The sequence below is a fragment of the Leucopleurus acutus genome, assembly GCF_964270905.1.
Source record: "Leucopleurus acutus genome assembly, chromosome: 8".
Lineage (NCBI taxonomy): Eukaryota > Metazoa > Chordata > Mammalia > Artiodactyla > Delphinidae > Leucopleurus > Leucopleurus acutus.
Genome location: NC_139151.1, coordinates 56,527,569 through 56,541,963, shown reverse-complemented (window position 1 = coordinate 56,541,963; position 14,395 = coordinate 56,527,569). Strand labels below are relative to the sequence as shown.

The 14,395-nt window shown below is 40.2% G+C and overlaps 1 protein-coding gene across 3 annotated transcripts in view; it reads left to right on the top strand.

The window, feature by feature from the left end:
* UVRAG (UV radiation resistance associated) overlaps positions 1–14,395 on the top strand; it is a 318,149-nt gene that overhangs the window by 56,132 nt on the left and 247,622 nt on the right. For all 3 annotated transcript variants that reach the window (XM_082844787.1, XM_082844786.1, XM_082844788.1), the window contains exon 5: positions 9,871–9,945. In XM_082844787.1, the coding sequence (XP_082700913.1) occupies positions 9,871–9,945 (75 nt within the window). The remainder of the gene's footprint in view (positions 1–9,870; positions 9,946–14,395) is intronic.

Here is a 14,395-nt window from a genome sequence, read left to right as displayed (position 1 = left end):
GTGTCTTATAATTTTCTGCATACAGGTCTTTTGTCTCCTTAGGTAGGTTTATTCCTAGATATTTTATTCTTTTTGTTGCAATGGTAAATGGGAGTGTTCTCTTGATTTCACTTTCAGATTTTTCATCATTAGTGTATAGGAATGCCAGAGATTTCTGTGCATTAATTTTGTATCCTGCAACTTTACCAAATTCATTGATTAGCTCTAGTAGTTTTCTGGTAGCATCTTTAGGATTCTCTATGTATAGTATCATGTCATCTGCAAACAGTGACAGCTTTACTTCTTTTCCGATTTGGATTCCTTTTATTTCCTTTTCTTCTCTGATTGCTGTGGCTAAAACTTCCAAAACTATGTTGAATAAGAGTGGTGAGAGTGGGCAACCTTGTCTTGTTCCTGACCTTAGTGGAAATGCTTTCAGTTTTTCACCATTGAGGATGATGTTGGCTGTGAGCTTGTCACATATGGCCTTTATTATGTTGAGGAAAGTTCCCTCTATGCCTACTTTCTGCAGGGTTTTTATCATAAATGGGTGTTGAATTTTGTCAAAAGCTTTCTCTGCATCTATTGAGATGATCATATGGTTTTTCTCCTTCAATTTGTTAATATGGTTTATCACATAGATAGATTTGCATATATTGAAGAATCCTTGCATTCCTGGAATAAACCCCACTTGATCATGATGTATGATCCTTTCAATGTGTTGTTGGATTCTGTTTGCTAGTATTTTGTTGAGGATTTTTGCATCTATGTTCATTAGTGATATTGGCCTGTAGTTTTCTTTCTTTGTGACATCCTTGTCTCGTTTTTGGTATCAAGATGATGGTGGCCTCGTAGAAGGAATTTGGGAGTATTCCTCCCTCTGCTATATTTTGGAAGAGTTTGAGAAGGATAGGTGTTAGCTCTTCTCTAAATGTTTGATAGAATTTGCCTGTGAAGCCATCTGGTCCTGGGCTTTTGTTTGTTGGAAGATTTTTAATCACAGTTTCAATTTCAGTGCTTGTGATTGATCTGTTCATATTTTCTATTTCTTCCTGATTCAGTCTTGGCAGGTTGTGCATTTCTAAGAATTTGTCCATTTCTTCCAGGTTGTCCATTTTATTGTCATAGAGTTGCTTGTAGTAATCTCTCATGATCTTTTTTATTTCTGCAGTGTCAGTTGTTACTTCTCCTTTTTCATTTTTAATTCTATTGATTTGAGTCTTCTCCCTTTTTTTTTTGATGAGTCTGGCTAATGGTTTATCTATTTTGTTTATCTTCTCAAAGAACCAGCTTTTAGTTTTATCTTTGCTATTGTTTCCTTCATTTCTTTGTCATTTATTTCTGATCTAATTTTTATGATTTCTTTCCTTCTGCTAAGGAAGGGTTTTTTTTGTTCTTCTTTCTCTAATTGCTTTAGATGCAAGGTTAGGTTGTTTATTCGAGATGTTTCCTGCTTCTTAAGGTGGGCTTGTATTGCTATAAACTTCCCTCTTAGAACTGCTTTTTCTGTATCCCATAGGTTTTGGGTCGTTGGGTCTCCATTGTCATTTGTTTCTAGGTATTTTTTTATTTCCTCTTTGATTTCTTCAGTGATCACTTCGTTATTAAGTAGTGTATTGTTTAGCCTCCATGTGTTTGTATTTTTTACAGATCTTTTCCTGTAATTGATATCTAGTCTCATGGCGTTGTGGTCGGAAAAGATACTTGATACAATTTCAATTTTCTTAAATTTACCAAGGCTTGATTTGTGACCCAATATATGATCTATCCTGGAAAGTGTTCCATGAGCACTTGAGAAAAATGTGTATTCTGTTGTTTTTGGATGGAGTGTCCTATAAATATCAATTAAGTCCATCTTGTTTAATGTATCATTTAAAGCTTGTGTTTCCTTATTTATTTTCATTTTGGATGATCTGTCCATTGGTGAAAATGGGGTGTTAAAGTCCCCTACTATGAATGTGTTACTGTCCATTTCCCCTTTTATGGCTGTTAGTATTTGCCTTATGTATTGAGGTGCTCCTATGTTGGGTACATAAATATTTACAATTGTTATATCTTCTTGGATCGATCCCTTGATCATTATGTAGTGTCCTTCTTTGTCTCTTCTAATAGTCTTTATTTTAAAGTCTATTTTGTCTGATATGAGAATTGCTACTCCAGGTTTCTTTTGGTTTCCATTTGCATGGAATATCTTTTTCCATCCCCTTACTTTCAGTCTGTATGTGACTCTAGGTCTGAAGTGGGTCTCTTGTAGACAGCATATATATGAGTCTTGTTTTTGTATCCATTCAGCCAATGTGTGTCTTTTGGTGGGAGCATTTAGTCCATTTACATTTAAGGTAATTATCGATATGTATGTTCCTATTCCCATTTTCTAAATTGTTTTGGGCTCGTTATTATAGGTCTTTTCCTTCTCTTGTGTTTCTTGCCTAGAGAAGTTCCGTTAGCATTTGTTGTAAAGCTGGTTTGGTGGTGCTGAACTCTCTCAGCTTTTGCTTGTCTGTAAAGGTTTTAATTTCTCCATCAAATCTGAATGAGATCCTTGCTGGGTAGAGTAATCTTCTCCTTCATCATTTTCAGTATGTCCTGCCACTCCCTTCTGGCTTGCAGAGTTTCTGCTGAGAGATCAGCTGTTAACCTTAATGGGGATTCCCTTGTGTGTTATTTGTTGTTTTTCCCTTGCTGCTTTTAATATGCTTTCTTTGTATTTAATTTTTGACAGTTTGATTAATATGTGTCTTGGCGTATTTCTCCTTGGATTTATCCTGTATGGGACTCTCTGTGCTTCCTGGACTTGATTAACTTTCCTTTCCCATATTAGGGAATTTTCAACTATAATCTCTTCAAATATTTTCTCAGTCCCTTTCTTTTTCTCTTCTTCTGGAACCCCTATAATTCGAATGTTGGTGCGTTTAATGTTGTCCCAGAGGTCTCTGAGACTGTCCTCAGTTCTTTTCATTCTTTTTTCTTTATTCTGCTCTGCAGTAGTTATTTACACTATTTTATCTTCCAGGTCACTTATCCATTCTTCTGCCTCAGTTATTCTGCTATTGATCCCATCTAGAGTCTTTTTCATTTCATTTATTGTGTTGTTCATCATTGTTTGTTTCATCTTTAGTTCTTCTAGGTCCTTGTTCAATGTTTCTTGCATTTTGTCCATTCTATGTCCAAGATTTTGGATCATCTTTAGTATCATTATTCTGAATTCTTTTTCAGGTAGACTGCCTATTTCCTCTTCATTTGTTAGGTCTGGTGCATTTTTATCTTGCTCCTTCATCTGCTGTGTGTTTTTCTGTCTTCTCATTTTGCTTATCTTACTGTTTTGGGGGTCTCCTTTTTGCAGGCTGCAGGTTTGTAGTTCCCGTTGTTTTTGATGTTTGTCCCCAGTGGCTAAGGTTGCTTCAGTGGGTTGTGTAGGCTTCCTGGTGGAGGGGACTAGTGCCTGTGTTCTGGTGGATGAGGCTGGACCTTGTCTCTCTAGTGGGCAGGTCCACGTCTGGTGGTGGGTGTCTGTGGACTTATTATGATTTTAGGCAGCCTCTCTGCTAATGGGTGGGGTTGTGTTCCCGTTTTGCTAGTTGTTTGGCATAGGTTGTCCAGCACTGTAGCTTGCTGGTCGTTGAGTGAAGCTGGGTGCTGGTGTTGAGATGGAGATCTCTGGGAGATTTTCGCTGTTTGATATTATGTGGAGCTGGGAGGTCTCTTGTTGACCAGTGCCCTGAAGTTGGCTCTCCCACCTCAGAGGCACAGCACTGACTCCTGGCCTCAGCACAAAGAGCCTTTCATCCACAGGGGTCAGAATAAAAGGGAGAAAAAGTAGAAAGAATTAGTAGAAGTAGGAAGAAAGAAAGAAAGGAAGGAAGGAAGGAAGGAAGGAAGAAAGGAAGAAAGGAAGGAAAGAAAGGAGGGAGGGAGGGAGGCAGGAAGGAAGGAGGGAAGAAAGGAAAAAAAGAAAGAAGATACAGTAAAATAAAATAAAGTATAATAAAGTTATTAAATTAAAAAATAATTATTTTTAAAAAAAAGGACGGATAGAACCTTAGGACAAATGGTGGAAGCAAAGCTATACAGACAAAATCTTACAGAGAAGCATACACATACACCCTCACAAAAAGAGGTAAAGGAGAAAAAAATCATAAATCTTGCTCTCAAAGTCCACCTCCTCAATTTGGGATGATTCGTTGTCTAAAGGAGGGAAGGAAGGGAGGGAGGAAGGGAGGGAGGGAGGGAGGGGGGAAAAGTATAATAAAGTTATTAAAATTAATTATTAAGAAAAAATTTTTAAAAAAAATGGACGGATAGAACCCTAGGACAAATGGTGGAAGCAAAGCTATACAGACAAAATCTCACACAGAAGCATACACATACACACTCACAAAAAGAGGAAAAGGGGAAAAAATCATAAATCTTGCTCTCAAAGTCCACCTCCTCAATTTGGGATGATTCGTTGTCTATTCATGTATTCCACAGATGCAGGTACATCAAGTTGATTGTGGAGCTTTAATCCGCTGTTTCTGAGGCTGCTGGGAGAGATTTCCCTTTCTCTTCTTTGTTCTCACAGCTCACAGGGGCTCAGCTTTGGATTGGGCCCCGCCTCTGCGTGTAGGTCGCTGGAGGGCGTCTGTGTTTTGCTCAGACAGGACGGGGTTAAAGGAGCCGGTGATTCGGAGGCTGTGGCTCACTGAGGCCGGGGGTGGGGGGGGAGGGAGGGGCACGGCGTGCGGGGCGGGCCTGCGGCGGCCGAGGCCGGCGTGACGTTGCACCAGCCGGAGGCACGCCGTGCGTTCTCCCGGGGAAGTTGTCCCTGGATCCCGGGAACCTGGCAGTGGTGGGCTGCACAGGCTCCCCGGAAGAGGGGTGTGGATAGTGCCCTGTGCTCGCACACAGGCCCCTTGGTGGCGGCAGCAGCAGCCTTAGCGTCTCCCGCCCGTCTCTGGGGTCCGCGCTTTTAGCTGCGGCTCGCGCCCGTCTCTGGAGTTCCTTTAAGCAGCGCTCTTAAACCCCTGTCCTCGCACACCAGGAAACAAAGAGGTAAGAAAAAGTCTCCTGACTCTTCGGCAGGTCCAGACTTTTCCCCGGACTCCCTCCCGGCTAAGCGTGTCGCACTAATCCCCTGCAGGCTGTGTTCACGCCGCCAACCCCAGTCCTCTCCCTGCGCTCCCACCGAAGCCCGAGCCTCAGCTCCCAGCCCCGCCCGCCCTGGCGGGTAAGCAGACAAGCCTCTCGGGCTGGTGATTGCCGGTCGGCACCGATCCTCTATGCGGGAATCGCCCCGCTTTGCCCTCCGCACCCCTGTTACTGCGCTCTCCTCCGCGGCTGCGAAGCTCCCCCGGCCGCCTCCCGCAGTCTCCGCCCGCGAAGGGGCTTCCTAGTGTGTGGAGACCTTTCCTCCTTTGCAGCTCCCTCCCACTGGTGCAGGTGCCGTCCCTATTCTTTTGTCTCTGTTTTTTCGTTTTTTTTTCTTTTGTCCTACCCAGGTACGTGGGGAGTTTCTTGCCTTTTGGGAGGTCTGAGGTCTTCTGCCAGCATTCAGTAGGTGTTCTGTAGGACTTGTTCCACGTGTAGACGTATTTCTGGTGTATCTGTGGGGAGGAAGGTGATCTCCGCGTCTTACTCTTCCGCCATCTTCCCAGCCCCTCCCTTTTTCTCTTGATTACTCTGAATAGAGATTTATCAGTTTTATCAGCTTTTCAAAGATCTAGTGTTTGGTTTTGCAATATTGTGTTTTATAAGAAATATATATATATTTGATGCACAGTTCTTGGCTCACTTCTAGAACTCTTGGAATTTCCTAAGTGTTGAATGTGATAAAGATGTCTTTTGTTATGTTAATGAGGTGACTTTTGAAAAGCACCTAAGGGTGGGGGCTGGTTGCCTACGGAGCAACCATGTGATAAGAGGATTAGAGGACTGGAACTTTCAGTCCCACAGTCTGACCTGTAGGGAGAGGAGAGGGATTGGAGGTTGAATCAATTGCCAATGGTCAATGATTTAATCAATCATGCCTGTGTAATACAGCCTCCATAAAAACTCCAAAGGATGGGGTTCTGAGAGCTTCTGAGTTGGTGAACACATAGAGATTGGGCAGTATGGTGCACTTGGAGAGGGCATAGAAGCTTTGTGCCCTTTCCCCATACCTTGCCCTATGCAGCTCTTCTATTTGGCTGTTCCCTGAGTTACATTCTTAATAAACTGGTGATCAGTAAGTAAAATATTTCTCTGAGTTCTGTGAGCCACGCTAGCAAATTAATTGAACCTGAGGACTAGGTTGTGGGAACCTCTGATTTACAGCCAGTTGGTCAGAAGTACAGGTAACACCTGTACTTGGGATTGATATTCTAAATTGGAACCTCTAACCTGTAGCCAGTTAATTAGAAGCACAGATTGCAATCTGGGTTTTTGACCGGCCTTCCATGTGTGTGGGGCAGTCTTGTAGGACTGAACCCTTAACCTGTGGAATCTGATGCAGGCCTGAGAGCAGGACACCCTGCTGGTGTCCAAGAATTGCTTATTGTTGGTGTGGGAACTACCCACCCACCCCATTGAAATTGGGTTGCGGATCACCGAAAGAGGTTTCACTTATTATTTTTTTCAATTTCATTGATTTCTGCTTTTTTCCTTTTTTAAAAAAATATTTATTGGGGCTTCCCTGGTGGCGCAGTGGTTGAGAGTCCGCCTGCCGATGCAGGGGACACGGGTTCGTGCCCTGGTCCGGGAAGATCCCACATGCCGTGGAGCGGCTGGGCCCGTGAGCCATGGCCGCTGAGCCTGCGCGTCCGGAGCCTGTGCTCCGCAACGGGAGAGGCCACAACAGTGAGAGGCCTGCGTACCGGAAAAAAAAAAAAAAAAAGAAAAGAAAATTATTTATTTGGCTGCGCCAGGTCTTAGTTGCAGCAGGTGGGATCTAATTACCTGACCAGGGATCAAACCTGGGCCTCCTGCATTGGGAGCGCAGAGTCTTAACCACTGAAGCACCAGGAAAGTCCCTCATTGGTTTCTGCTTTTACTCTTATTATTTTCTTCCTTTTGCCTGCTTTGGGTTTAATTTGTTCTAATTTGCTAGTTTCTTAAAGTAGGATTCCTGGATTACTGATTTGAGAGTTCTCTTTTCTAAAGTGAGCATTTAATAAATTTTCCTCTAAGCATTGCTTTAGCTGTGACCCACAATTTTGATACTGCATTTTCGTTTTTGTTCAATTTGAAATATTTCCTAATTTCTCTTTTATTTCTTCTTGACCAAAGGGTTATTGAGAGGTATGTTGTTTAATTTTCAAACATTTGTGGAGTTTTCAGATATCCTTCTTTTGTTGATTTCTACTTTAATTCTGTCGTGTTTAGAGAAAATCGTATTATTTTAATCCTTTTAACCTTTTTGAGATTTATTTTATGGTCTGTCTTGGTAAGTGTTTCATGTACATGTCATGTGTATTTTGCTGTCATTTGAATGGACAGAGTGATGATGCAGCTTGTCCACAGTAGCCGGAGCTACAACTACAAGCCAATTTCCTGAATAGCCTTTAGAGACAAGAGAGTTAATCAGGAAGTTTTCCCCAGAAGTCATGAACTAAAGTTGGTTTTGACTTGAATTTTGATGACAAAGAAGCAGAGGAGTTTGAAAATAGCTCTATTCAAGGTGGGAATTTGGAGAATTTGTTGATAATGCTTATATGGGGCACTTGCGGTGGCAGAAGTTCTTGTGCTTAGTTTAAGTGGTTAGAACTTTGTATTAATACCAACAGCGATTGTATACTCTTTCAGTGTTTGGGTATCTTTTTACATTCATACAGTCATTTTACATATACCCAGTGACTTTGGGCCTTTTGAAGGTCATGTGAGCAAGTATTATTTTCCTGTCAGTATTTAACTGAGAAAACAGAAGCTCAGAGAAATTAAGTAACTTGTTAAAGGTCACACAGTGATTGGTGGATTTAGGCTATTATTTGTTCCATTGCTCAGACTATATTTATTATTCATTTCACCAACTTAGATTATTTGTCTTTAAAAAGTGTGCCTTTTTTCATAGAGGGATCAAAATACAAGATTGTGGTTGAATTAAAAGGCTCTATATTCTGTAGTCTCCATATTAAGATTCTGACACGTTTTGGGGTCAGTAATCTATAATTAATGGTAAAGGATAGTAAGTAGTATGGAGTATCATGCAGCCTGTTTTGTTAATTTTCTTTATTAATCAGGAACAAAGGGCTCTATGGTTGACTGATTCTGATTTTTTCCCCCAGTATTGTTTGTGTCTAACTTCCAAAAGTACTTTCATATCCAGTGATAATTGGATTCATTTCATCTGTACGACACCACTATAAAACAGAACAAGGAGTGTTTCTGCTTTTGGCTGATGAGGGATTTAAAGCATGGCCCATTAACATTGATTAGCGATTATATATTGAGTAGAGTGCTAGGCACTAGGGCTATAAAGTCAGAGTTCCTTATGAAGCACTAGAAGGTTGGAATTAGAACTCAGATCACTTCAATTTTTTTTCTTTTCAAGCCCACTATCTTTTCAAGTCCTAGAAACATGTTGTGTCATATTTTTCAACAAGTTAATTTAATGCCCATCTTTATGAGGCTTATGCTTTGAAAACTTTACCTTCATGTTAGATTCACTCCTGCCCATGATCTCACCCCACCCTTTCTTTAAATGGCATGTATTTTTCTGATTTTAAAAGTGATCCATGTACTTTGTGGGCAATTTGGAAAATTTTGAAAAGCACAGAGAGAATAAAAAATTATGTGCTCTCCTTCTGCCCAGCTGCAACCATTGTTAACATTTTGATGCATATGATTTTATGTAATCTTTTTTCTCCTGAGGTATATATGTGTGTAAAATATTCTATGTTTGTAAAATTTTGAGTTTCTTCTAATCTTAAAACTGATTTCGTAGTGCTTTCTCTTTTTCTCTCATAAAATGAAACACTTCTTGAAATTGGTTTATAGTTTTCATTATAAGTTTATTATTGCAGGCCCATCTTTTGGTATTGTATTCAGTTAAGTAAATGATGTAGGTAAACAGGGAGCATGTGATTAATTTTGCTTTAGTAATAGATGTAGCAGGTATGGAAGTCAAATAAATGTTCACAGGAATCTTCTACTGCTGGCTTTGACCTTTCTATCTCTAGCTAGAAAGAAGAGATGAAATATTCTATTCTGGTAATCCCCCACTTGAACCCTCACATTAATCCTTCACTGCAGAAGCAATTAAAATTGTTTTAGCCACAATTCTTTCTGATCAAGTAACTAAATCTGTTTTTATAGACTTTATACTATTTTGAGTTTTAAAAAAAATCTTAGTTCTTCAATTTTAAAAGTTTTAATTCTCCCACCTTTTACGTGAAGTTTAATTCGAGGTTGGCACTGACTGAAGCTCGAATCAGTTGCATTTGAAAGAGAGTAGTAGACAGAAAATAATTAGTAGACTTTTAAAGACTTTGAGGATTGGATATTATCTTTAAACTGTCTTTTTGAAATTAGAAGATAATATTTATCTTTTATGTTTTTTCTAGGGCTTCATGTTTTTTAAAGCACTCTAATAGACTAACTGGGCTGTGTTTTCTTTGAGATCGGAGAATGTATAGTGTGCCTCTGAATCCCCTATACATAAGGAATATGCTTTCTGTAACAACCTCAAGAAGTGTTTGTGAAAAATGTGTGTGAATGATGGTGCCTGTGATCTCATGTGATGATTTTGCGAGGACTTTGACTAAAGCAGGAAACTCTAAATTGATCACCTGGTCTTATGATAAGTGTTTTGTTTTCTGCTGGCTTGTTAGACGTAGCCAACCTATTTCTCAGCATTGAAGTAGGTCCTGTCATTTTCTAATCACATTAAAACTTGATTGGAATGAGATGAACTAATAATGTGTTTTCCTCCTCTCTTAGATTCATGCCCGCAACCAAAATGAAATAATTTTTGGGCTGAATGATGGCTATTATGGTGCTTCATTTGAACATAAGGTAAGGGGATTTGCATAACACTGTGAGTTTTGTTTAGTGCAGGTGTGCTTTGATGTATCAGGTAAAAGCTCTGTGTAAATAGAATCATGTTTTAAGTATCATTATCAGTTTGTTGTTTAGTGTGGCTTAGGGTGAATGCTTAAAGTGAAAACTCATTTTGTAACCACATCAACACATCTTTTCTAAATCCAGATTATCTTAATTTTCCTAAGAGAAAATCTTATGTAGCTGTTTTCTACATAATTCTTTAGAGGTTAAGGAAGAATATTGAATTTTAATTAAGTGTAATACAATTTTATTAACTGTTTCAGAAATCTTTTACAACTTTGAATAAATTTAAGAAACCTGAGGCAAGTTATATTGTAGTCGTTTATATTATAGTCTGTGCTGTCTCTGTATCTAAAGGTGATTAGAGAAAGGAGAGGTATTTACCAAGTACCTGCTATCTGTGGCACCATGCCAGGCGCTTCATGTTCTTTATCCTACTTAATACTAGCCACAAACCAATGAGGTGAATTTTCTACATTATTTCCTCTTAGTGATCATGTTGTTTTCTAATTCTTGGTTGTCTGAAATGCTATTGCTAGAATGCTTCATTCATTCAACAGCTATTTACTGAGCACCTGCTGTACCTCAGCTACTGTGCTCTAAGTGCTAAGGGTACAATGGTGAGCAAACAGATTTTTTTCCCCTGCTGTCATGGAGTGTATAAGGGAGACAAGCACTGATAAGGTAACCTGATAGATAACTATATAAACACAATGTTGGTGGGTGCTATAAAAGCATGTGATGAGGATCTTACCTACTCTAGTGGCTCAAGAGAGTTCTACGGGGACTTGACTTTTAAGGTTACAATCCAGAGGATGAATAGAAATGAACAATGCGGAGGGATGGAGGCTGAACAGAGAGAGCATTCCGGGTAGAGGAGGGTAACATGTTGGAAGGCTATGAAGTGCTAGGGGAAGTGGTGAGTTTTCGGGACTGAAGGAAAGTCTGGGTGATAAGGGAGAAGGATACCAGAGGAGGCTGGAGAGGTAGACAGGGACCGCATAACACAGAACCTTTTGAAGGGTTTTATCCTAAGAGCAGTAGCGTGTGTTGAAGGATTTTTAGCGTGGCAGAGATATGATTAGATTTGTGTTTTAATAATTTCACTCTGGCTGCTTTAAGGACTGATTGTAGAAGAGGCAAGAATATATGTGGGAAGACAGTAAGAAGGATCTTACAGTACAGAGGGTAAGAGATTTGATACTTTGAAACAGGTTTATGGTAGAATAGCAGGTAGATTTAGGAAAGTTTTAGGAGGTAAAATCAGTAGGACTTGGTGATGGTTTGAATTTAGGGTGTAGGGAAAAAGAAGGTGTTAAAGGATGACTTTCGGGTTTCTGGCTTAGATGAGGTAACCAGATGGATGAAGGTGCCAGGCACTGAGAGAACTAAGGACACTGGAGGAAGACAGCTTTGTTGGAGGCAGATCGTGAGTGAGTTGAGATTTGATCACATGGGCTTTGAGATACCTTCAAGATATCCATGTGTAAAGTAGGCATTTGGATTAGATGAGTCTGGAGTTCAGAGGAGAGAAGTAGGTTAGAGATTTAAATATAGAAATATAATAATGGCAAATAGTTATTGAAATCGTGAGTTCAGATAAGATAGACCAGTGACAAGCTGTACAGTGAGAAAAAAGGGGCTTAATAGCAGGGGGCCTGTGAGGGTCTCCAACTTTTAGAGGCCAAATATGGGAGGAGGCTTTGGAAAAGGTGGCTGAGAAGGAATGGTGAGAGATAGATGAGGAAAAGAGAGTGAAGTCTCTCGTGGAATCTCAGAGGCTAAAGAAAGAGAGGTTTTTGTTTTGGTTTGGCTTTTGGTTTTTAAGGAGAAGGGTGGTCAAAAAAGATGAAGACTGAAAAAGGCCCATTCAGTTGGGCAAAATGCAAGCTATTCTAGGTGACTTCATCAAAACTCAGTTGAAGCTCTATTAAGCTTTTTTTCTTTATTTTAAAGCCCTCATCTTCTAAGTTCCTATAGTATATCAGCACCCTATGTACACCTTTGACATAGGTTTTACCACTTTATAGCTCTTTATTCCTTTCTAGTGTGTAAGCTTCTTAAGGACAGATTGCCATATGTAATTTTGAATTCCTAGTACCTATCATAGTCCTTGACATGGTATTTGCTTAGTAAAAATGTTTTATTTAATGAGAGAATTGTGGGAACTGCCAGTGCTGTTGTTTGTAATGTCCCATTTATAGGGTTTAGCCATCCTGAGTCTGTTGAAGGATTAAGTTCCTCCTGTAACAGGTAACCAACTCACCATCTAGCACGATGTCTGGCATATAGTAATAATATTAATAGTTAACATCTGTTGAACGTATTATGTATCAAACAATGTTTTAAGAGCTTTATATCTCTTACTGTATGTAATCTCCCTAAGAATTTTGTAGCCAGAGGCTAATAGTAGTTGAGATTTCGGGTAGGTCAATAACTAATAACCCTTTCTTCTTCTCCTGAATTTGGAACAAGTTTAGAAATAAGACAGGTGATAAATGGAGATCAGAATGTTGGCATTAGTACTGATAAAACTAATTGGCAAATGTGGCTTAAATTGTGCAACTGAAAGAGCTTGTATATAGTACTTTCTCCCAAAATGAATCTCCATACCACTAAATAACAAAACAAGCAAAACTGCATTCTTCCCCTTACGGGGGACAGATCCTGACCCTCCAAGACAAAAGCAGAATTTATGTGTACTTTATACACAGGCTGTTCCTGAATGGGGGGGAACCTGGAAAGAACTAAGGCGGTCATGTTCAGTTTCGTCTCCCAAACTCAGCAGTCAAGCTCCTGCCTGTTCTGGGGAGGAGTGAGTGAAGGACACAGAAAAAGTAGACTTTTTTTTTTTTTTCTCTTTATATCCTTCTTTCCTGGGAAATGGAGTGGAAAGTTTTTCTCCTAATGTGGAAGCATGGGCATGCAGAGTAAGTGTTTCTCCCTAACAATAATAATAATGTCTAATGTTTAGTGAGCACTTATGTGCCAGGCACTATTCTAAGTGCTTTATATATTTTACCTCATTTAAACCCTACAATTGTCCTTTTATAGAAGAGGATGCTGGCACAGAGAACTTAAGTAACTTTCCCAAGATTACACAACTACTAAGTAGCAGAGCTGGGATTCAAGGCCAGATGATCAATAAATGTTCACTGAATAAATGTTTTGTAATAAGTGGTACATTTTATTCTATAGTCCTTCAGTTAATAAGTTTTGTAAATTTATAAGGCATGCTTATCTTGCCCTGTACTAGCTTTTTTAAAAAAAATTAATTAATTTACTTTTGGCTGCATTGGGTTCTCATTGCTGCACGCGGGCTTTCTCTGGTTGCGGTGAGTGGGTGCTACTCTTCGTTGTGGTGCGCAGGCTTCTCATTGCAGTGTCTTCTCTTGTTGCAGAGCATGGGCTCTAGGAGCACAGGCTTAAGTAGATGTGGCACCTGGGCTCAGTAGTTGTGGCTCGTGAGCTCTAGAGCGCAGGCTCAGTAGTTGTGGCGCACGGGCTTAGTTCCTCCATGGCATGTGGAGTCTCTCCAGACCAGGGCTTGAACCCGTGTCCCCTGCATTGGCAGGTGGATTCTTAACCACTGCACCACCAGGGAAGTCCCCCTGTACCAGCTTTCAAATGAACACCTGACATATAGGTTGAATCTCCTTAAAAAGTTTTTTTTTCTTTCTTTCTTTTTCAAGAAAGCCATAAGCAGGGTTTCCAGTCAAGAAGGTATTATAAGTGCACACTGTGAGACCCTCTGCTGAACCAAACAAAAAATAGCAATTGAGAAATCAGAGAAGTTTAAAGAGGCATACCTTGCTAAAACAAGCAAAGAGCAAGATAATAAACATCTCTGGAACAGAAATGGAATAGAAATGCAAAGACGTGGGCAGAAGCCTTGGGCGTTGGCTGAAAGATGTGCTCCTCTGGGCGAAATGAACACTAAATGAGCATAAAAGCTGAGTAGATGTGGCACCTGGGCTCAGGAGTTGTGGCTCGCGGGCTCTAGAACGCAGGCTCAGTAGTTGTGGCGCGCGGGCTTAGTTGCTCCGTGGCATGTGGGATCTTCCCAGACCAGGGCTCAAACCCGTGTCCCCTGCATTGGCAGGCGGATTCTTAACCACTGCACCACCAGGGAAGCCTTGATGTAAATGTTTTTAAACATTTATAGCAATTTGATATTATTGTGCCTTTTTTGTATTTTATAAAAGTATCAGCTCACAGTGGATTGAAGGAAAAGCAACCAACCCTTTCCCACAGAGAGTTTGAGGAGCACTGCTCTAGACAACAGTAATAAGATGAGGGAGGCCGTTTTAAAGAGTAAGACTCATTGAGGTCGTTGAGTTGTTCGGGAGGAGGATAGAGACAGTAAACAAGTTTAGAATTTCTTAGAAAAACTTGTGGTCGA